The sequence below is a fragment of the Antennarius striatus genome, chromosome 3 (assembly GCF_040054535.1).
Source record: "Antennarius striatus isolate MH-2024 chromosome 3, ASM4005453v1, whole genome shotgun sequence".
NCBI lineage: Eukaryota > Metazoa > Chordata > Actinopteri > Lophiiformes > Antennariidae > Antennarius > Antennarius striatus.
Genome location: NC_090778.1, coordinates 21,617,209 through 21,641,856, shown reverse-complemented (window position 1 = coordinate 21,641,856; position 24,648 = coordinate 21,617,209). Strand labels below are relative to the sequence as shown.

General features: G+C 42.6%; 1 protein-coding gene across 5 annotated transcripts in view; it reads right to left on the bottom strand.

The window, feature by feature from the left end:
* Positions 1–24,648, bottom strand: part of LOC137592215 (membrane-associated phosphatidylinositol transfer protein 2-like) — a 40,869-nt gene that overhangs the window by 1,574 nt on the left and 14,647 nt on the right. For 2 of the 5 annotated variants that reach the window (XM_068310206.1, XM_068310208.1), the window contains exons 2-23: positions 21,905–22,190; positions 17,851–18,065; positions 17,096–17,217; positions 16,282–16,515; positions 15,856–16,191; positions 14,166–14,261; positions 10,174–10,278; positions 10,033–10,097; positions 8,321–8,565; positions 8,047–8,236; positions 7,743–7,862; positions 7,254–7,468; positions 6,995–7,170; positions 6,676–6,846; positions 4,451–4,615; positions 3,156–3,446; positions 2,486–2,634; positions 2,269–2,385; positions 1,969–2,085; positions 1,715–1,863; positions 1,343–1,492; positions 1,046–1,226 (exon numbers count right to left, since the gene is read on the bottom strand). In XM_068310206.1, coding sequence (XP_068166307.1) covers positions 1,046–1,226; positions 1,343–1,492; positions 1,715–1,863; positions 1,969–2,085; positions 2,269–2,385; positions 2,486–2,634; positions 3,156–3,446; positions 4,451–4,615; positions 6,676–6,846; positions 6,995–7,170; positions 7,254–7,468; positions 7,743–7,862; positions 8,047–8,236; positions 8,321–8,565; positions 10,033–10,097; positions 10,174–10,278; positions 14,166–14,261; positions 15,856–16,191; positions 16,282–16,515; positions 17,096–17,217; positions 17,851–18,065; positions 21,905–21,982 — 3,687 coding nt within the window. In that variant the 5' untranslated portion in view covers positions 21,983–22,190. Of the gene's footprint in view, positions 1–1,045; positions 1,227–1,342; positions 1,493–1,714; positions 1,864–1,968; positions 2,086–2,268; positions 2,386–2,485; positions 2,635–3,155; positions 3,447–4,450; positions 4,616–6,675; positions 6,847–6,994; positions 7,171–7,253; positions 7,469–7,742; positions 7,863–8,046; positions 8,237–8,320; positions 8,566–10,032; positions 10,098–10,173; positions 10,279–14,165; positions 14,262–15,855; positions 16,192–16,281; positions 16,516–17,095; positions 17,218–17,850; positions 18,066–21,904; positions 22,191–22,468; positions 22,619–24,648 lie in introns of those variants that run through there. The other 3 variants (XM_068310207.1, XM_068310209.1, XM_068310210.1) reach the window with 3 other exon arrangements.

The window sequence follows — 24,648 nt, the reverse complement described above, 5'->3', positions numbered from 1 at the left end:
CTCTACACATCGGACTTCAAGCACAACTCGGATACATGCCACATACAGAAGTACTCCGATGACACTGCGATTGTGGCATGTATCCGGGAGGGTGATGAGGGGGGGTACAGGGCATTGGTTACTGACTCTGAGGAGTGGTGCCACCAGAACCAGCTCCAGCTCAACGTCTCCAAGACCAAGGAGATAGTGCTGGATTTCCGGGGCGGGGCGGGAGGGGGGGCGGGGCGGAGCGGGGCGGGCCCCTGGCGGGCCCCTCCCCTCCCTCTCCACAGCCAGTGATCATCAAAGGCAGTGAGGTGGAGGTGGTAGGAAACTATAAGTACCTGGGACTGCAGCTAGACAGCAGACTGGACTGGTCACTCCTTCATGAGGCCAGCCTCATGAAGGAGGCTGGCCTCCTTCAACATCTGTCCTAAGGTCCTTCTCGTGTTCTATCAATCCGTAGTCTCCAGTGTGCTGTCATACGCCATTGTGTGTTGGGGTAGGGGGGCCAGGAAAAGAGATACGGATCGTCTTAAAAACTCATCCGCAGAGCGGGCTCAGTGGTCGGGCTGAGCCTGGACTCTGTGGAGACACTTCTGCAGAGCAGGACCATGTCTAAAGTCAGGGCTATCATGAACAACACCAGCCACCCCCTACACACCACCTTCTCCCAGCAGTGAAGCACCTTCAGCGGCAGACTGCTGTCACACAGCGCCTCCACAGAGAGGCTGAGGTCCTCCTTCATGCCCCGTGCCATCAGGGGGTACGATGACTCTCTCAGGAGGAGCAGGGGGGAGGTGGAGAGGTCAGCACGGGGTTGAATGGATTTTATTTAATTTTATACTGTTTATCCAGTATTTATTCGATATGTAATGCCTGAGTAGTGGGTATGTGCAATTTCCGCCGGGATTAATAAAGTATCTATCTATCTATCTATCTATCTATCTATCTATCTATCTATCTATCTATCTATCTATCTATCTATCTATCTATCTATCTATCTATCTATCTATCTATCTATCTATCTATCTAAAATTTAATTAAAAGTAAAGCATTCTCTCACCTCTGTGAGGGCCTTGAGGAAGTTGGCTTTATGCCTGAGTGGGTCATGAACCAGACCATCGCAGAAGGACACGATGCCATGAGGGAAGTTGTGCTGCGACAACCAAGCTACGACCCGCTGCTTCTGCATGTCTGGTCTTCCTGTTACATAGATGATCAAATAGCCTAAATCCTGCCAGTGCCTGCAGGGAGGAAGAGCAGAACCGATCCCAGAACATAAATACCAACAGCAGATGTTAATGTGCTTTATTCTGGGAGGAAATCCTGTTTCAACAGGAGAGGAGGAGCAGATTGGTACCTGACAACATCTACGGCTCCCGCTCGCACCTTGGGATCACTGCCCATGATTGAAACACTGGCAGCAAACGACCCATCGATGCTGAATACTACAAACTCTGTGCCACGAGGAATAACTGTTAGGTAGCTGTCTGCAAAGGTGTGGTCACCCCTGGAAACAAGAAAAAGTAGTAAGATAAAAAGTCCAAGTGGAATAATTTTGTCTTGACATCTCTTTTGAGGAACCAGGATAACAATTAAAAAGTTTTCAAATTTAACAGAGGTCAGGCTTCCAGACAACAACGACATCTGGAACATGTGACGCATGTGTAATATTTAAACAACAGAACACCAGCATGCAAGCACAAGCGAAGGGAGAAGGACTGGATCTCACCTGACAACCATTTTGACCGGGTAGATTCCGTTCCCCAGGCGTTTGTCCTCTGGGATGACGAAAGACACACGACCACTGCTGTTGGTCACCTCTGTGTTGAAGTACACCCACTCCCCTGAAGGAGGCTGGGTCATGATGTAAAGGTCAACCTGAACAGGATTACAAAACCTTCAGTACAAATTACATTATTACTATTATTATTATTACATTATCGACAGAAGTCTTTGTTGTGAGAACTAAAAAGATGACGTCACCTTTTCTGCGGCCAGAGTGACCATGTCCAGAGGACCGTACATGAAGCGACCCGTCACCACCTGCTGGGAATCCTCTGTGAAAACTGCGTCATTCACACGGTGGTTGGCCGTGACATTCTGTTGAAGACAGAAACACCCACGGTGAAAATAAGTTCTGTCCTCGCCATAAAAAAAATTGTTAATTGTGCTATTTGTTGGATGAGAGAAGAAAAAAAAGAAAAGAAGTCAGGATTTTCTGGTCACTTCTTTTACTTACTAACATTCGTTTTATTTCAAAGCTTTTTTAGGTTTGACACCAACCCTAATTTTCACATGCGTTCTCTTGCGGAGCCACTTCTCTCGAGGTTTTGAGGGGGTGAATTCAGACACTTCTTTCCCATCGAGCTCTAGGATGCTGGAGTTTTCATGCCTCATGACCTGCAAAAGAAATTTCAACCACACATCTTCAGCATCTCAGAAGAGGAATGAAGAGTCTGCTAGTCACGTATGAAGAGACGTTATTCCAATGTTCACTCACCTGTCTCAAGAGGAAAGACACAACATCGGTGGACTCCCAGTATGATGCATGGAAGAGGTGCGGCAACGCCACGGTCGGGAAAGCAGTCAGAGCATCAGGGCAGTACAGAGCAAAGTCCAAACGCTTGGTGCCCCACCAACGGGCTGCAACTATGATGGGAATTGAGTAAATATAGTGCAGATCTGCAATTAAAACTGTAAGAATGTATGTGATGCCTTGTCCCGTAAAGACGCTACACCCCTAAAGCTAAAGCAAAAAGACCATTTTAGTTTCCAGAGTCACCACCGATGCCAGAAGTTCTTCAGCTAAGAGAGGAAAATCAGCAGGTTATAATTGTTAAACATAGAAAAACCAAGAGGTGAAATTTAAGTGCAAAAAGAAGAAAAAGATCAGGAGAAGGGATGCGTTATCGCATGATAAATAAAGATGGTTACTCATGTTAGTATGGGCATTAAACAACGTGATAGATTAGAATGGACAAAGTCTGGATTTATACATTACTCAACATCAACGGATTGACCTAGATCCTTATCAATCATTTGTGAAAGAATTTAAAAGCAGAAAAAAAGGAGCCATTTTTAGAAGAGAAAGTTTAGATATTTACAAAGAACAGAGCAGCGCACAGAGAAGAGCTCTAGGCTTGAGTTCAAAAGTCCCATTATTAAAGTACCTTGCTCCACTTCTGTCTGGGAGTCCAGAGAGACCAGATCAGATATAGCGGAGTCCAGCCCGGCTGACAGGCAGTTCTCGAACTGACCAGTGGGGATCTGACCTTCACTGGTCTCTGCCTCACTGCCCAGCACCGCCTCTACATCTGCATCAGGAGACGCTGTGACCTCATCAGAAACAGCCTTTTTACGGGACTTAGGAGGACTTTTCAAAAAGAATTTGTTTTGTGGTGATAGGGCGAGTTGGGACAAAAGGCTGAAACTTTTGGATTGGTTAATTGGGCGTGGCTTGGCTATGGGAAGAAAACAAAGAGACAGAAAATACATGAAATAATGGATGTGAGTATGTTACAGTTTACAACAGTATGCACTGTTTGAAAAGTGGTGCTAAGATGGATCTGATGGTAGCGATCAACCTCCAGCAGAACAGTGAATTCTGAAAAAGAATTTTTTGCATAGTAAAAAAAAAGGAAGGACGTAAAGCAGTGTTACTCTTCAACATCCCTCTGGAGTTCTTCTCCACAGTTGTGTTGTAAGGAATAAAGATCCTGTGCTGCTAATGCGAGGTACAAATAAAAGCATAAAAGAGAGAGAGGGAGAGAGAGAGAGAGAGAGAGAGAGAGAGAGAGAGAGGGAGAGAGAGAGAGAGAGGGAGGGAGGGCAGCGGAGGATATTTTCACATACATCAGGATACCAGTCATCTCCTCTGCAGCCATTACACTGGTTAGTGGACAATGTAGGGATGGCTGAGGGAAGCAGGTGTCTACATGCATCGTAACATCAGATAAATGCAGCACTCATCCATTGCATTTACATTTAGACAGTGGATAAGAGTAAGACAGACAGTGAAACTAGACACTAGACAGGTTTTTTGTTTTTTTTTGGACTGTACCCTCTGCTCATATTGGGATTTCACCCAAAGATGGAGAAAACACACTGCCTGACAAGCTGGTTATAATTCGGTGTTAGGTCTGGCTAAGCAGAAGGACGAAAAGGAGGAAGGCATTCAAGCCTGTCTTGCTGACTAGACTACTCCAGCTGGATTGCAGGGTGTGTGCGGTGTCAGACTAAGAGTGTTGGGAGAAGGCTGGGGAGAGAGAGAGAGAGAGAGAGAGAGAGAGAGAGAGAGAGAGAGAGAGAGAGAGAGAGAGAGAAAGAGAGAGCAAGAGATGGAGAGAGAGGTGGGGTGAAGAAGGGGAGTTGAGGTGTTGGAACAGAGAGAAGGGTTGCTGGATAACTGGACCAGTGATTGTGTGAGTGGATGCAAGAGAAGCTTGTCAGTACTGAGAACACTTACTGTTGGCTATGCTGGTGGCAGTGTAACTGTCTGCCATTCCTGAGACCTGGCTGGCAATGCTGACCTCACTGGCCCTCCGCTGGCCCCGGGAGAGGGGGCCCGTTACAGGGGATGATGGGTACGAACTGTCCATGAAGACACCACCATGAGACTGAACAACATCCGCTATTGAGTCGAAACAGGGAGATGCCATTAGACAGAGACACAAGAAAGGGGAGCTCCCAGTGGTGGTGGTGGTGGTGGGGGTGGGGTCAGGGTGGCAGGAGAGAGATGCGTCATGATTTCAGAGCACATGTGAAACCAAAAGGCAGCCAAGGTCAGTTTTATGTGGAAACACAAGTGCATGAGTACATAAAACACCTGGTGAACATCAAATTACATCTGTTACAGTCACACCCACATGTTAGTATTTATTCTTACAGAGATTTTAAACCTCATTGCAGAGCAATATCATGTTGAAATCATCTGACTTTGTAGACATGGTGATGGACTTTTTTTTTTTTTTTTAAACAAAAAATGAAATCAGATGGCATCTGACCATTATCACAAGGTGAAACATACAGGACAATGTATTTGGGATGCATAGATAGAAGTCCACATAGCACACATGATGCAAACACAACATAACAAGCAGTGCAATGTCATCTTCAAAATGTCTCTGAGATTCAGTTGATAGCAGAAATGCTCTCTGTTGTTCTGGAAATGATGCAATAAAACCCCCCCGACAAAAAGAGAAAAGTTTGTATCCTCCAAACACTGAACATGACATCATTATATGATGGTAGTGACCAGATCATGACATCACATCATGACATCACAACACATGCATATCAGATTTTACCGAGTATTTCCAAGGCAAATTTTTAAAATAGCAGTATTAGATAATTTCCAACCGGAACATTAACTAGGAAATTAGTGAATTATAATAAGCAATTTCAATGAAAGACAAGGTGTATTAGTGGCATACATCCTCATCTATTGAATCTTTCTCTGGGATGATTTGAAATACAGCAATGGGAATACTTAGAAAAGACACGTAGAAGGAAATGTGAGCGTCTGAATGAGACAGCAACAAAGAGACGAAGAAACACAGTGAACTGGAGTGAGGAGAGATGCAGTTGAATGGGAGAGGCTACACACACTCCATGGTGGCAGCTGTGGCTTTGAGGTAGCCCTCTTGCCAGTTTAGCACAGGCACAGGGATGCAGGTCTCACTGATCGTCTCCTGACAGCGAAAGGACATGGGAGGCCCGCTGTCAAGTAGCAGCTGAGCGTTGCTCTGGACTGTCTCCACTACAGAGGGAGGCGGAGGGGGCAGAAAGGGCAGAGGTCAAGGGGAGGAGGGGGCAAAGGTAGAGTGACACAATATGCAGATGTGGGGACAGAAGGCCGAGAGAGGAAGAAAGAAAGAAAGAAAGAGGACAGGGAAGACAAGAATATATGAAGCAAGAACAATTGAACGTGAGACAAGGAAGCAGAGTCAAGCCCTTAGTCAAACCCATTTCAGCTGCCAATCAGTTGAACACCATCACATAAAGCTAAGATAAGGATTTAGATGTATGGAAACCTCCAAATCATTACATTTTCTACATCCTAATTAAACATAAACTGATGAATCAGTCCTTTTAAAATCGACTAGTGCTAAAAACCGTGTTGAGTAGTAACATGGAGGCCTGGTGACATTCAGTAACAATTATTTGATGACTATCAGGATTGTGATGCAACAAAACTCCAGCATGAAAAGTAAGAAATATACTTGCACAGCTGATTATCTCCCATGCTGCACTGCCGCGAGAATAATTTCAGTTGAATATTTTTTTTTTTTTTTTAAATAAAAGAAGGGTTGAGCTTCTAAGGGTTACTCCAGTCCAAACAGAAACCACCAGCGGGACTATGATCACATTCAGATGAATAAACTACTTCACAGAAGACGCTGAAGCACAAACGAGAGAAAAACGTCTGCTACAGAGACGTCTTTAAGGCACCTGTTGTCTCCGGCATGCGTCCATAGAGAGCCCGAAATCAGGTTACAGTCAGTGTCTGTATTATTAGATGCTTTGCTATTTTATGTTAGTGTAGCTTCTTTGACTTTTATATTAGTGTCTTCACACGTGAATCCAAGTCAGAAATACATCCACTGTGTAAAACTGAAACTGTCATTCATGGTTGGATTTTTATTGAATGGATATTAGTGAGGATTTGCATAATTGGTGCAGACGACTCACCCAGGAGGGCAGAGTTTCCATCTCCCAGAGGAAAACGTTGGTAACGGGGAACGTTGAAAGGGGGCAGGAGGTGAAATTTCCTCTCCAAAAGAGGCTCCAGACGGGAGGCTGAGGGATCGGCCGGGTGGAACAGGTTGTAGACTTGCTGACAGGCAGGCCTCAGCTGGGCCACTAGGGGGAGAGATCCAACCAGAGATATGAGGGAGGAAGTAAAGAAGATAGGGACTCACTTCTTTGGTTGGAGCATTTGCTAAGAGCTTTCTTTTTTATGATGTAAAGATAAAATCAGTATTGAAATTCTCTGTCCAAACTTACTTACCATCCAGCATGGGGATGACTATTTTTCTCAGGGCGAGTACTAAACCCAGCGGTGAGCCAAACAGGAAAAAGTCAGACACCTCAAACTCAAACTTCCCCAGGGAGCTTCCATCCAGCATGGTGCTGCTGCTCGACCTGCGTGACACTCCATCACTTCGCAACACACTTGAGTGTAAGCTGGAAGGACGGCACAAAATCATATCATGCCATGCCTAAAACACAAAAACCAAGAACCTCTCTCAGGTAAGGACTCAACACACCTGGACAGGAAGGCCTGGTGTTGTTTTATTGTGTCCAGCTCATATGTGGAAGAGTCACTTCTCTTGCGAGCCAGTTGTTTCTTGGTGTCGTCATTCGCACCAGAGCGGGGGATGTCAATGTTGCTGCGACTGAGGTGGCGGCTGCCTTCCAGGGTGGGAGAGGCTGACCCGTGTCCGCTGTTGACGATAATGCCAGGAGACAGAAGGTCCTGGTCCTGAGGAGAGGGATTTAATAACATTCAGTATTCAAACTTGGAGAGATTTCATGGATTTTAACGATGGGGGAAAACGGTCAATTATAGTTGCGTAAAAATATTTTCAGAAGGACTTTGGAAGCTAATTTAACTGACATAAATACACAGGATGTATGTTTGATGCAGTCGCCACAATGTCTGGTAAAATAAGTATAAAACCTAAGTTCTTTCATGTTTTTTGAGTTAAAACATATTTTTGACACGTTTACACTAATGTGAATGTTTTGTCTCTTACCTGTACACTTACAACACTCCCCCTGCGACTGCTGTTCTGGCTTTCATTAACTGTCTGGTTGCTACTACATAGTGCATCAAATCCCAATATTCCTCCCACGCAGTCCCCAATGAGACACACCTAGAGAGATGTGTACAATGAATGCAGTTACGCACAAATGCAAATAATTAAAACAAATAATCTTATTATTGACATGATTCACTTAAACCATCCTGTACAAACGCTCCAACACAGTTCAAAAAGACAAATGAATACAAGATATAAAAACGAAAGCAAAAACCTGATACAACTTGAGGCGACTGACCTGGCCAGAGAACGCTGCCCCATCCAAAGACTTTATGAAGTCCACGTACACCTGATTGGCACGGATGATGACGGTTGCCATAGCCTCTTGGTACTGTGGTGCAGAAGTGGCGAGGAGAGGTAAGGCTGCCAAGGGGATGTGGTCCTGGCTGCTAGACAGACAACTCTCATCGTAGCTATAAGGGCTCAGGCTACATGAAAGAAACAGATAAAACCTTCAATTCATTCTCCCTGATGCTTGTAGTGTACTGAAAGAAGTGTATGTGTCCTCTTACTTTGACACCAAGGAGAAGGCCTCAGCACAGATGGCAGGGCAGGGCACCAAGCGGATGGCGATGCGCCCTAGCGCTGCGGGGTAGTGAACACGCATGACCGTGTCAAAAGCCGCACTAATTGTGTTGACATCGGCTTGCTTGCTGTTTTGGTCCCCTCCACCTGTGTCCAGGATGTTTCCTCCATGCAGCACCAAGATCAACACATGGATCTTTGAAGGCTGCAGAGACTGTTGAGATGAGCTCTCCTGAGAACAGGAAATGAAAGAGATAGATGTAGGATGAGGAACAAGGAACAGATAGCTTTCGTATGATGTTCAATCAATTATATTGTAATTATAATATATCCTTATTGTGCATTTACACGTAAAAACATTCTTTACGTCTTTATGATCAAAAACAACATGCTTACTGAGTGGCAAAAAAATCATGGATAAACATCAGTGCATTGGCTATTATCTATAATTCAAATGACTGTATTTGCATGTTATCCTATTTGTGAGTCATATTTGTGGCCATTTCAAATGTGGACAACACAAGAAAATGTTTGAACAAAATGTATTTTCACATCCAGAGGGAGGCAAAAACCATGAAGGGAAACGGAACAGAACTCAGTCGAGCAGATACGTTCACAAGAAACAACAGTCAGGTTAAATCCTAATCTAAATTCCCATTAATAACCTGTCGTAATAGGTTTCGCAAAGATCTGTCAAACAGTACACATGCATGCACAGGCATCTCAGTGATAATGGAATGTTTCCCAGGTTTACATAATTTTATGTTTTCTTCCTTGTCACTTGCCCATCTCTGACATCAGGATCCATGGTCACCTGTCAGGTAGCTTACTCTTGTCATAAGTGGTTGAAAAACTAATATTGCAATGTTCAGAAAAATAAAAATTCCTCCCACTCTCTAGTGCAATGTTTAAGAGAGGAAAAAAAAATCTAAAACCTGGATCTTAAGTTGAATAAACTCTTCTCTGTCATATATTCCCAACTTTCCCACAAAGTTTGATGAAAATCCCTCTGTAGTTTTTTTTTTTTTGTGATCCTGCTAAAGGCAGACTGACAGACTTACAAACATACAAACCAGTGAAAAAACATCCTCATTGGCTGAGGTAACAGACATCAGACGACAACAATGCTTCCTGAGGTCATGTCACATTAATTTGAACAATATAATGTGCAGTTTTGTCTTTCAAGTCCGATGCAAAACATTTTCAAAGAAGCACTACATGTACGGTCAACAGGACAGCTGCGACACACTGGAGTTAGACAGGGGCGAGGATGAGGTGTGTACATGGACTTGGTTTTGGGCCACGGTGGGGAAAAAAGAACAAGGGAAGTAAATACCGGGTTGAATAAGGGGAATCGGGGTTCTCTGTGGAGTTACTGTAGACCACAGTCACTAGGGCCAAAATGTTTACTTACTGGCTGGTGCCTTGTTACCGTGATGGTGGGAATGGGAGAGCTATCGGCTTGGCTGCTAACAGAGCCACGCATCTGAACACAAAGGACAGAAAGCCTCAGGGACAAAAATCCCTTCTTTTATCTTCAAAACGATAAAACCTGATTCAAATAATTACTTTCATGGAATAAATTAGAGAAACCTTTAGGTGCTGAAGGGTGTTTAATGAAGGAATATGTATTTCAGATATGGTTCTGCATCACAGCAGGCTGGTTGGGTTGGACATGCACACTGACAGACAAACGTACCTCATCTAGTCTTTCTTCACTGGTTTCTCTTTCATAATCCACAGTCATTTCCTTGGACAGCTCATCTGCAACACAGACACACTTCCTTAACATCGAGTACTGAATCAGTGTGACTGTGTTAAATGTTTTTTGTTTCCATACCAGGAGTTTCTTCTGTGTCTGCAGCCTCAATCTTGTCAATGAAGTCATTGGAGTTCCATTTGGTGATTTCCTTTGGGAGGACGTCCTCACTGTCAGATAGATCCTCTGCAGGGGCAATGCAAAAAAAACCCAAAAACTAAATCAATTACAAACATATTTTATTACCATTCAAGGTGTCCAGCGTAAGAGAATACTGAATGATATTAAACTTGCTATCTGCTCATGTAATAAAACAACTGACCAGCATACACAAACTATTTCAATCTTCCCCAGAGATGAGACCAAATAAACTGACTCTTCACATGTAATCCTACACTGATGTAAAAGATCAGTGACTATGATGATCATTGACTCCATGTAATGCTGTTATATCAAAAAGTATTCCGTTTGTGCACATCTATCTGGCTTATACATGTCCTGGAGTAAAATGGTTGTTCTTTCATTTCCATAAAAGTGTTTTCCAAAATCAAAAAACACAAAATTCTGAACTATGAAGGAAGAAGAGTAAACAAATATTTAATCAAATAATAATTCAGGTTGATTGGCCGGTCCCAAATTGCCTGTAGGAGTGAGTGTGTATGTGCATGGTTGCCTGTCTTTGTGTGTGGCTCAGCGGTGCACTGGCGTCGTGCCCAGAGTGTCCCCCGCCTCACGCCCTATGCCAGCTGAGATGGGCTCTAGCTCCCTGTGACACCTTACGGCATATGAAGTGGCCGAAAATGAATGAATGAATCAGCTGAAGGCTGGACTGTGTCATCCATCCACTGACTGTTTTAAAATCAAAGGTACAGATACTGCTTTAACCCTTAAGTCTTCTGTAAGGACATTTTTATTATTTATTATACTGCTAGTGGAATTACGTCTGAGATACAAGCATCCATCTCCAGTTAACTGTAGATTCTGCATTTGAAATCTGAAATTTTAAAAATGAAATAGTCAAATTTGCCTCCACAGTAGTTGCATCATAAACAAATGGCACAATTTTTGAGCGGAAGTTAACATCACTTTATTTCCCAGACAGTTTCTCAGAAATTCAAACACCAGAGTGAGACCATTTTTTAACTTTCAAACAAGTTATGAATTAATTATTAACTATTTAATTAATTATATTTATTTCTCAAATATAAATATTTCACATGGAGTTCATTTTCTCAATGTCTGAAGTTGGTTTCTCACTTGTTTAACATTTATTATCTTTGTTTGTGGTAATTAATTCTAACTGATTCATGCAAACTAATTTTTCATTATCAATCTGCAAATTAATTCCACAATTAATCAAACAGTCCTTTAGCTTTAATTATTTCGTGTACTTCTATGCAGTCACCAATGCAAACCTTTACCCACCCTGAAAAAGGCCCTACAAAGCATGCATGAAACTTTTTACAGTTTATGTGTAGTTTATAACAGACAAGACTCTGAATGTGAGCAAAATGACAAGAAATGAGCCAAAATTCAAACGTATACAAAAAGGAGATAAAAGATACCAAATATGAGATGCACACATTTATGGTGTGTCCCTACAATACAGGTATGAATTCAACTGAATTCTGTCCTGTGGATTCTGAGATATGGGAACTTTCACCTGTTATGTAGACATAGAGATGGGGGTAACATAAAACTTTTGTAATATATCCAAAAAAAATGTCCTTCCCCTAATTGACAAATCATGGCAGTCACAGTCAATAAATACAGTTATATCCACCTTCATTTCCAAGTTGTGCAGTTAGATTATAGACCTCATAACTGCTGGACATAGCCTTAGTTTACAAGGCAAGTTAAGATCATCATTCATAAATTCAAACCCATAATTAACTAGAATCAAAGCAGTCACAGAGACTGCAATGTCCCGCGATTTAACCCTGACCTGGCTTCAGGGTTGGTCAGGGTACCCTGAAAGTAGTACCTGACTAGTGCATAAGGAGAAAGCCAGTGAGAGTAAAACCATAGATCAAACCCAGCGCATAGGTAGATCAAGGCACTAGCTTTGATCTATGGTCTTACACTGGCCTTCTCCCTCATCTTATCCGGTTCCTGAGGGTACAAAAGTTGAAATTTCGCCTTGACCTAGTTTTCTCAAGGGCAAGGTCATCATCTCATTTTCATCCCCTTTGCCGCCCGAGTAATGTGCTTTTTATTTCATCTTTCTATCTCCAACGATTACGAAGATATTTGGTGGACAAACTAATGAACCGACGAACACACGACTTGACAATTACATCACCGCTTTGAAGCGGGATGTAATAAGATGTGTTAATCCCGAATGCTGCATGTATGATGAGATCTCATCTCTTGATGCTTTCCTGTATTCATTCAAAAAGAAAACTCTACACCATGCAGAAAAAGGCAACGCAACAGATCGTAATGAATCTGGGACACAGACCTGAAATATTTGCTGTAAATGCTTAGTGAGAGAACCATGAGTGCAGATACCTCAAAGAGAAAAATGTATCTGAGCCAAACGTTCCAGATTTCATTTGCGCACCACCATCACGTGAAGCTACCACCAGATGTTCATATTATAGACTGTCCACTATGTGTTTCCTTTGATAATACTAATTTGTAAATTATACATTTAATCATTTAACAAAATTGAATATGTGTTCACTTCAGGAACCGAACATGCAGCAACATGCAATTAGATGTCAGCACAGTCCCGTCTGACGACATCCTGTCGTTCTCAGTGATAGGAGAAAAAACAGGTGGGCACAGAAGAGCAAAGCTGAATCACAAACTATAAAATCAAAGGCAGCCCTTTTTATTCTTGAATCATCAACATGACAAAATGAAATAACTTACACAACACAAACACTAATAAGCTTTATTGTTTTGGGGTTTTTCTTGGGGGGGGTGGTATTTTCTGCTTCATTATCAGTAAAGGACTGTGCGTGTGTGTGTGTGTGTGTGTGTGTGTGTGTGTGTGTGTGTGTGTGTGTGTGTGTGTGTGTGTGTGTGTGTGTGTGTGTTTGTGTGTGTGTGTGTGGCAGGTGACCGATGGGGGGGGCACGACATTCTGAATCGAGCATCAGGGTGTATTTCCATGGCCAAACTTATCCAGCAGAGAGAGCATGGGCGTCACACCACACCCACCTATTTCAACTGCAGCCCCAAAGCATGCTGGGTATCTGGGAAGCTTAAGAACTGATCTGTGGTTAAAGACACGCATGCAGAGTCAGGGGGAGAAGGGAGCAAGAAGGATTTTCAGAAGTGAACACAATAAACATGTCTATGGGTCTAACTCAGAGGTCGGCAACCTAAAATGTCCAAAGAGCCAAATTGGACCAAAAAATAAAACCTGTCAGGAACCACAAAAAAACTATAAGCGATATGAAGGCAACAGAGGCTGTAAGTGTCTATATTAGTTATAGTAGCCTACTATCAAATTGACTAAATAGTCTACAAATGCATAATGAGATTCATAATTAAATCTTAATTTTCCATACAGCGCATCCTGGAAAGAATGACGCACCATGTAACTACTCTGTTGTACCATATTTGGTGCTGAAGTTTTACTCCATTATTATGTTAGTGTATTATGTTTTGTTGCATTTCTGGCATTTAATCAGCAACTTGCAGTATCACAGAACCTAACTTCGTGAACTACTCGGTTTTGTACAGGAAAACAGCCTTCGTAAATCTTATCGGTAACTCGCTCGAGTGGCACATACACGAAAACATCGCCTAGCACCCCACAGCGCAATATGAGATGTCTTAGTAGGTGCCCAACTAAATTTTTAAACATCACGATAACGTCGATAACGTAACAAAACATAGGAAATTTACAATAAATTTTGTTTGTAAAGATTTTTAGCTACAGTATGAGTAGATTATTTGTCTCTTTTTTTTTCAGTATTATTTTTTTTCTTATTTTGTGATTAATCTCCAGGGAAGCACTAGGGAGGCACTAAAGAGCAGCATGCGGCTCCGAAGCCGCGGGTTGCCGACCCCTGGTCTAGCTATTGACTGCAATCCAGAAAAATCTATACGGTGGTTACCATGGGCGTCAAAGAACTCCTCATCCGAGCTGTCGTCTGAGTCCCGTGCTATGCTCTGCATCCTCCACTCTGAGATGCTGTGACGCGATGGGCTCGCTGAAAACACCACATATGATCAAAAAAAAAATTGTTATTTTGAGACATGTGTTTTATTGTCTCTCTCTCTCCCATTTTTAAACTAACACACACACACACACACACACACACACGCACGCACACACACACACACACACACACACACACACACACACACACACACACACACACACACACACACATGCTATGACAAAGAAATACTGACAATCTCCTCCAGCCCACACAAATACAGTGTGATATAAACATGCAACAGTCTCTGTGGTGTATTACTGCATCACAGATGGAGTGCTTGGTGGTCAGGAGTGTCTGTGAAAAGTGTAGCGTGATGCAACACCGATAAACTACAACACAAACCAACAACCAAATGTCAGTTGTAGAAAATCGCTAATGTTAAAAGCAGGTGGGTCTTTAGCCCATGTTTCAGTATATCATTAGTGCAGAGGAAGAGAGGGGGGCAGATTATTGAGAGGGAGGCACAGCTGTAGCTGTCAGCACTCAGAAGGAAACAACAGTGGTGGAGGGAGGGTCACTGCTAAGCGCGTCAGCATTCTGTAGGCTGTGATGTCAGCACTGCTGCTATAAATAGCTCAGGAGGGGGTGGGGGTGGCAGGATGTGGGGGGGGGGGGTTTCAGGGGTGAAACAAGTCTCGCTGGATGAGAATCAGGGTCCAGGTGACAAATACAGTGAGGACTCTGCCTCAAGGAAAGGTTACCACAATAGTGATGGGTGTGTTTGGACATGTGATTCATGACTTCAACCTGGAGCTAAATATAACCCAGGCGATATTCAGCAAGTTGTTTGGGTGAAGTGATGGAAGTTGGACAATACAGCAAATGTGAAGCCGTGAATGAAATTAAAAAACAAAATAGTCAAGTATAGAAAAAACATTCTAATTAACATCAAGGGAGCAGAATCTGAATACTACAAAGCTGTTCCCAAGGAGTCTGATTTTATTAATATCAATTCAACAATTCTTCAGCTTGAGCAACTTTCAGTGCCAGCAGCCTTTTACTAATGGCATTGAGTTACTTATTTTCAAGGCTGTGACTTCATATTTCCACAATATATTTTGGAACATTCTGAGGACACTGCAGAACTGCAGAATAAATTACAATGCACATATAATTTCTATGGATAGCCCCAACTCTTTAAAACTTTGCCCTGCCTGGAACCCACCTGGAGTTTTATTTTAGGGGCAATATCACCATGTACTACACTGAAATGGCAAAAAAGACATAGAAACAACCGGAGATATATTAACGTGGATGTTCTGACTGAGGCTTGACCTTGTCACCTTCTACACATATTAACTTCCACTGTAGAGACGTTTCAAATATCACAATTTGACTTTGTTAATGGTATGCCTCAGGGGAAAATGTCTCGTGGCATACTGAACAAATCCAGGCAAAATGAAATGTCAATATAGTTATGATAATATGTAAAGGGAAATGTGTTTCAGGACGGTGCAAAGTTGCAGTCAAAGAGTCTGAAAAACTCTATAAAAGAACTACCACATGAATTCAAAGCACATTGTGATACCCTGACACCAATCTGAATCTCATGCATGGTCATGCACTGAGGCATGTTCCTCACCTCCTCTCTTGGATGAGTGGGAGGATCGAGATGAAGTGGACCACTGTTTGGTGAGTACACCTCGCGGTTGGAGAGTTTCTGCACCTGAGCTGACAACCACCTCCTCTGCTTCAATGGAATTAATGGTTTCTTTGGCCTCCAGGTCTTTGTCTGGAGATGGAGCACCTCCATTGGCCTCAGTTGCCTCCTCTACCTGACTAAACTGCGCCATCTTTGTCGCGAGTGCCAGCTGGGTTTCCAGTTCCAGCTGCCGGATGTCCTCCATCGTCAGACCGTACCACTCATCCTGCCAACACCAGGCCTGCCGGTGGGCACGTACCATCACCTTTCTCAGTCCTGGGGACAGATAATGAAAAACACTTCTGTCAAACATGCGGTGAGGAAATGCATAATGTGAAAAACTATCACATTTGTGCCTGCACTCACCAACATCATGGATGAAGCGTTCAATCTTAGACTGCATTCCCCAGTAACGAAACTCTACCTTGCAGAGTTTGTAGGCACACATGATAGGGGTCTTTCCCGGGTTATCGTTGTAGTCTTCGATCCAGTCATCTGTCAGAGGACCTCTCTGGGTCTTGACTGACTTGTAGAGACGTGTGTCTTCCTCTGCTTTGTACTCATGAAGCGGGATTGGCTCAGTCACAATGTCAATGAGATCTGCCAAAGACAATGAAAATGAGTAGGAGCCACGTGTTTTTTTTAAATGTGTTGCATGATGATATGTCACTCTGCATCTTTAATATCAAGTCGTAATGTGTCATTTTGTGATTAAATCAGGAAAACATTTATGGCTTGAATTTGTTTTATATTCAATTCTGCCTGACAGACACACAAAGCTAGCTTGATTAAAATAATTAAAATGAAGGCTGTAACTGTATAACTGCATGCCATTAAACCACTGCTGCGAAGCCTCATATCAAATATGATTGTTATTTAATGGGAGAAAATCCTATGCAGTGTCACACAACTGACACCAGTAGGCCTTAGCTGCTTCTTTATGATGAGACACAAAAGAACTTGTATATCAAGACACTTCAAACACTGCATGGAAAGGTCATTTCTTGCTGTACTTGTTCTTCAGTATTACCACACAGCGGATGATAATGATAAGGAGCTGCAGGTACAGAATAAGCATGTATGTAGTCGATGACTATGAGAATCAAACTATAACATTAATTATCTTCAGATCTGAGTTTGTGTTGTAAGAGGTTCAGATTTAACACTAAAACTGTCTCACCAACTGTCCTCTGCCTCCTCTCTACTGCCGACATGTTGAAGACATCTGCTTGGCTGCCTGTGTCTGGTTTGTAGTAGGTCTCAATGTCAATAGAGAACTTCTCAACAAAAGGACATGTGTATCTGAAGGACAAAAGGCAACAAAAAAAGGGTAAAAACAAGAGGACAAAGAGCAGACTATGTGTCGACATCTGCTTCTGTTAAGAGAACTGGTTTTAAACTGAATGGCTGAAGATGCCTGGGACACAAGATGTGTGAGATGGATCTATGTATGTCATCTGAGTCGACTGAAGCAAAGCTGTCACCGGTTGTCAATGGGCGATTGCAGTCTATCAATAGCTCGACAGTATAGTCAAGGACACAACTCTTCTCAGCACCTCCATGTCCGCGTTCATCAGGCACCACACAGACAACCACAGTCCCGTCCTGAGAATGAGGGAGCGTCAACATCTAACTGCTTGGGAGCGCTGCTGGCTGCATTCCGATCAGAGCTGAATATCTGAAATATTCTGACAACTTGATCTGTTTTTTTGTTTTTTTGTGGGACAGCAGCTCCAGGAGGACTGTCCACTGGGCATCGCTGCTCTCACCATTCTGGGCATGACAACATTATTATTTATCCTGTAAAAAGCGGGCTACACAAACATGCAAAAATAACAACAAATCTTGTTTTGTGTGGCTTTTGCTGAGTTTAACGCAAACTCCTAACTGATCCGAAAGCTGTGGAAGTGTCCTTCCTCCAGTAGCAAACCTCACCTGGTACGGGTGTATGGGTAGGCGTTCCAGGACTCCTCTTCAACCCTCAGTGCTGCTTTGGGCAAAATGGCACGGAACCAGCTGGGAATGTGCATGCCAATGTGGTAGACCTTGTGGGTGTACTGGCCTGACCCCCCCGGTCCATCTGTGTAGGGCTTATTCTTGAGTATCTCTACCCCGCTGCCTTCACCACAGCTTTCGTCTCTGCTTTTTTTCTGTAACAACAATGATGTCATTAGGCTGAAGGTGCTCATGTTTGCAAATTGGTTGTGCATTTTTATGTTTACACAGAATTTTACCACCCATTTGAAACGGGTGTTTAAGAAGGTGGTAAACACAGACGTTGGATACAAAGTTTTCTCCGTAAAAGAGTTGGATAGTCATGTGTTATGGTCAGTAGGCAACAAGTGCACCAAAATGAACAGCTACTTAAAAGTTTCAGGTAAATAAGGAAGCCTAAAACAAGGTCACAAAGCCACACCCTCCACACATTCACATTTCAAGTTCTAGGAAGAATACAGCCTGGGGGAGAAGTTACAGACGCAGTTGCATAGACTGACAGTTGGGTGACTCAAAGCTAAAGATAGGAATGTGCAGCATGGCACAATGAAGATTTGTGATTGTTATGAAATCAGCAAAACAGGAAACTTAAAGATCATAGTTCATCTGCTGACGGTAATAAAAACACAGGGACCAAAGAGCATATGTCATAAATTTCAGAGATTACTGATGTGTATGAATTCTGCTTCCCTTATTAGACACTGTCCAATTTTTAACCAGATTTCCCCGTGCAGTCTTTTGGGGTGAGGCAATGCAGGCAAGCCTGTGATTCAGCAGAGTAGGGAGGAGGAAACCATGAGGTGTCCAGTGCTCCGGACCTCATTACTTCTGACAGGTCATTCATTAGCCACCCGCTCTGCTCTCAACAGCCCAGACACAGTTCCAGAGACACAACACAGATGCCACAGGACCGCTGGCTGTATGCACAGCCAGCACACAAGACAGGTGATGCAAATGTCAAGTTCACTTGCAACACTGTAAAAATGTGAGTATATAAATGTACAAAAATGAATGAGAAAAGGCTCGACATAAGTGCAGAAGTTGTAATTATTAGAAACATGTTAGCATTACAGCCTTAAAATAAGCTGACTGCTGTCTGCAAAAATCAGTGTCACCCCATGGAACAACAGATGATTCCTTCTGGTTCACCAACAGGATTATAAAACTCTGCTCAAGCTCAACCTTTACATCAGCAGAAAAAGGGAAATCAGGAAGTAGAAAAAATAATTTAATTGAACACTTGATGTAATGTTAAATTCTTAATGAAAACATCAGTGTTTACGCTGTGTTACGAATCTGGGACTGTGGGAAAACTAAAACCATTTTTTTAAGAGGCTATGCCCGTGTGTCAGCTATCTTGACAGGAAAACGAGGGTGTGCTCTCACCTCAACACCAAAGCCGACTGTATGTGTTCAGATCTAACTAGGTTAACAGGATGGGAGTCACATCCTGATTTTTTTCCCTTCTTTCCATGAAGTTGCTGAGCCGAGTTTCCTGTTGAAGATGCTGCTTTTTGCTTTGCTCCAAAAGATGCTTAGTCACAACACGAGGGACGAATGTGAGCGTTTATTATTTAATTTCTCTCACATTCCGCATTTGCTCCTTGGCGCGACAGCTGATTCACGCGCGGCGACAACTAATTAACAGTTAGCTATGTAATGAGACGGTAGCAACACAAAGGGAAAGGAAACATGCGATGGGGTGGAGCCTCGGCAGGAGAGGTGCAGATATGGACAGGCTGTCCTAAGGCCTCAACTTCATCTACGAGGCATGCACAAGGGATGGATCGCAGGCAGGCTTTCATACTGCAGTTGCCCTGGAAACATAAAGCAATGAAGCAAGAATATCCACAGACACCAGCAAAATCTCTCCTTCCCAGCCACCTCCTCCTTCATTTCTTCCCCTCCCTCCTTCGCATCCTCTTTTCATCTTCCATTTCCTCCTTTCATTCACTCCCTCTCTCGAACAAAACCTGACCACCGGCATGCTATTGATGTCACAGTTGCCATAGTGACAGAAGCCTCACACCAATGAGGCTGTGGGTGAGGTCAGGGGGAAAGGTAACTATGGGTCATTGTTATAAGAAAGCCTGTTTTATTCGTAAGAATTTAAATTTGTTTTCATGTTTGGGAATGCAGATATGAAATCCTTTTTTTTTTCCACAGACAAAGACCTTGTTTAAACCAGTCTGGGCATGTACAATGTCCTGTTTGATAAAATCACACACAACCCACACAGTGGATTTGTTGTTCATGTTTCACATTCTTAATAACACTGACCAATACACCTGTCTAAAAGCAAAGGTGCCAATGACATTTTCAAGTATGTATTATTGACGTGCAGTAACTAGTCTGCGCTGCCTCGAATGCCTGCTTGCTTTGGGGCATCTTGGCTGAGTCATGTTTCCAACAGTCAACATCTCAACTGCATTACCTGTTGGTTTGGTACACCACAGAGGAGCAGATGAGGAAAAACAATAAGAAATAGATTATAAATGATTTTATAAAACAAAATTCACCTACAAAGCAATACCTTTTGTTGTATAATCATACCAGGATGTGAATGTCAATGTTAGTGAACTTTGTCAAGATAAGTACTCATTACATTTGTCAGTTGTAGGAAAAGCTTCTCAATGAGAAGTTAAATAGCTTGAAGGCATCCCAGGGTTTCCTTGAACAATGAATGTGCTCCCTTTTGACTGTTGTAAATGTGTGCAGTGAATAAAAGTATGAGCATAAGACAGAATAACTTGGTTATATAAATATTTTTGCACTTGATTGGCCAAAAAGTCAACAATGTCAAAATTGTGCCAGATATAACTCAAGTTCTCACGTGTATGAATATTTTTCACATCTCATGATTCTTGTCTGTTGATGAATGCACATGAAATCACCTCCACAACATAAGATCCTTAAGGAAGAGGCAGCATTTTCCCCTGCCAGGCCAAAAAAAATATTTTGTGTGTGTTCCTCTGCGCCCACTGAGAGCTTTGTTGTTCTGGATAACTTCATCACATCATAACTAGTAACCCACCCAAATGCCTCTTCTGGATGCTGCCACACACGATACACATGGCAGTAATACTGGACTAAACAAGTCCTCCTTCAAGTACAGTACACACGTTATGTGAAAACAACACGTGTTCCCCAAAACTGTATAAAATCACACTTAACTGCTTTGTGCTATAAAGCCCAAAGCTAAACAGAACGAAAGCCTCCAGGCAAGAGCCCTGTTAGACAAATTACATTCATATACATAAACCCCAAAGTTCATCTCATCATGCCAATATGTGATTACCACGATCGCAGGAAGAGCAGGACCCCCTACCCCAGCCAGCCCCACCCTCCTCCTGAATGAAAACATGCAGCCAATAACGTATGGAACAGCCGGCTTCAGAGTTTAAATTGGATAATCTAACAGCAAACAAGCTCTCTTTGTTCCATTACTCCGCCAAGACACCGTGTGACCAATCATTTTGTAATCGGGCAATGGCTGCACAATAACATTGCAATTTTTTGTGGTCAATACATGTTGTAATTTTCCAAAAAACAGGAAATTTCTTCAGATACAAGCAGGTATTTAAAAACAAATTTTCACTTAATCCTAAATTTACTCATTTTTGGGTGGGTGCTCTTACTCAAACAAATGACACTTTCCTACTTTTACCACAACAGGTTCGCTATTTGAGTAAAACAGTCCATTTCTTAGCAAACTGAAAACAATTGACTTGTGTGTCACGGTTGTGTCATTTACACACATGTAACGTGTGTTTTTAATGTTAAAAATGTATGCTTCTATTTAGCGTAAGATACATCCGGCTTAAAAGACATTTAAAATGACTTTGTGAGTTATTCTGTCGTAGCATGTGGCAAAAAAAATAAAAAAATTAGCATGATATGTCTGATTTCACACTTATACAGCCATTTTTGTTTGTTTGTTTTAGCCAGGTGCATGGCCGAAAATTAAATATGGTGTTTGGTAGTGTGACCTGACCTGGATCATGTATAGCTGGGCAATGCGGTACTCCTCCACACTCATGGGCATGGGGATTCGGTACTCCTTGATAAGCATGGTGACCCTTGGAGGTGGAGGGAAGGGGGATCGGGGAAAAGATTGACAAGGGGGAGAGAGAGAGGGAGAGAGAAAGACAGTGAGAGAGAGACAGACGGAGACAGAGACAGAAAGAGGGGAAAGGGAGGGAAAAAGGGGACAGGAGTGACTCAAGGGGCTCCTATATGTCAACTCTCAAATCACCAGCTGAAGTTCACATTGATGGTTCCTGTGGAAAAAAAAAAGAAAAGTGAAAATGTGAAACTGAAAATAAACACCGACAAGCATTCACCTGGCTGTGTTTGACACAATCAGAATAATTCATCAACCTTGATGGTGGATCCCAAAATAATGTCATTGTCATTCTTGAAATGGATCTTCACTCAATCTAGCATCAATCACTCAAAACACATCCATCACAAAGACAAGACAACAGTTTGATAAATTTGAAAGCCGCAAGACTCTCCAACACATTACCAAAGACAAAAACTCATTTCTGTAGCTCACACGCAGATGAAGCTGACAGGAGGGTAGCCGTCATTCAGGACATGCTTGTTCTGTGGACTACTTGTACATCTGGTCCAAGCCTCTGCAGTGTAGAGCACTATCAATGTTGTGGTTCCATCTGGCATCTCAGATCCAAGTGAAGCAGAACCAAGGATAAACTTCTCTTCTTATAAGCAGGCCAAAGCTCAGTGTGTGTGTGTGTGTGTGTGTGTGTGTGTGTGTGTGTGTGTGTGTGTGTGTGTGTGTGTGTGTGTGTGTATGTGGGCTGGCTGGCCAGAGCCTACAGTAAGCAGCTGTGTCTTGCTGATGGTCTCAAAAGCCACCCAGTCTCTCCCAGCCCTTCAGCACCGTCACATGAGGGGCTCACTAATCATAAGAGGGATTGAGTGGGGAGCATTACATAACATTGTAAGAGCCCCCTGTACATGATCGAGGTCTCACAAATAGCTTCCTTAGAATTGCACAAAGAACTGTTTTCAAACCATTGGGCTGATAGGGGTAGGTGTGGGCTATACTTAACCAACGTGTGGGTGGTGTGAGCTGCAGGAGTCTGCTTTTGACCACTAAGGAAAAACACATCTCTTCACAGTCAAGCAAGTACAAAACAACACCATGACTATGAGGTCTTTCAGTTAAGGTGACATATTAACTGGATAAGATAAGAGAGGGAGATATCAACTAGCTCAAAGAGCACTTCTATCAAAATGATTACTGCCACACATTGCTGGATACATTGAAACTACAGTCGTAGAAATATAGAACAATCCACAATACCATTACAATTACATTTTTATATTCCTTATTAATTCTCAAAGAGGATGTGCAACATTTTTCAAAACAATTTCTAACTTCTAATAACAACGCAGATAAAACTGATTACAGTAGATTAAACGTCTACAAAATGAAGTACTTGAGGCCATATTCACACCTGGTCGGGGACATGGTATGCCCTTAGTCAACATGCAGATGACATTGTGCTGTATGTGACAGAAGACAAGGCAAATCGGACTACACAGCATTGTAAAAGTCCAATATTCACTCTGACCTATGGTTGCAGCTGGTACCCAGTCTTGTGCCTAGCCATTTTGTCTAATCACACTAATATTCCCACTGCGTCACTTATCCAGTGAACAAAGACCTGCTGTCGTGCGTCTTCCAGACCTGCCAAGTTATACAGTCCACCACCTACTCAGTGTTTGCCCCCACAACCCCTCACTAGACACATGTTCGTCTAACAAGCTTGCTAAAGCACTGACAGGACAAACTTCTGAACTTTAAATAGGTGCCTGCTAACAGACTGGGAGGTGGTTTAGTTTAAAGAAGGCAACATTATCTCCTACATCAATCCATCCACTTCTTGTAGACAATCACAATCACCTTGTCTACATCCACTTATCTGGATTGTTTATCGCTGGTCCGCTGGAGCCTAACCAAGTTGAAGAGGCGGGGTGCACCCAGGACAAGATGCCAGCTTTTTTAGCATGTGAGCTACTGATAAAACGACCAAATCAAAATGATTTACTGCCTGCAAAAATGCAAAACATATATTTATTTATAATGTACGATGTATATTAATAATGTACCTTGTGTAACCACATGAGCCCATATTGCACAATGCAACACAATTAACTATGTACATGTTTTGTCATGTCTTGAGTTTTGTCTGATGACTTGCACTGAATAGAATCAGCCAGGGATGCATAGTCCAATCAATAGCTGCTGACAGCCAGCCTCAAGCACACTTCCAAATGAGTATCAGTCATGGTGGAACGGTATTTGGACTTGGATCTTAATGTGGGAAAAGGCTGAGTCACATAAATAAGTGGAGCCAAATAATGTAGTGAAGGAAGTAGCACATATTCTCATGTTGGTTTACTTTTCCTTCATGTATAAGTTTTAGAAGTGTCCACAGGGTCTGGACATCAGCTCAATGTCAGTTTGTTGTGTCAACATCTCATCTTCCACTCCAGAAGAGTTCGGGTGATACATTTAGATGTGAGGGAATCAACCTCAGACAAAACATGGCACTGCAGCTTTGGGAAGCTGAATTTGCCATTTGAAAGCATTAACCGAGCTGATCATGTCAATCACTGATTTGTGTTTTACTTACAGTTCTAGATCAAGGACATTCAACGTGTTTATCAGATCGCTTTAAAATTCCATGTCTAACAGCCACTGAC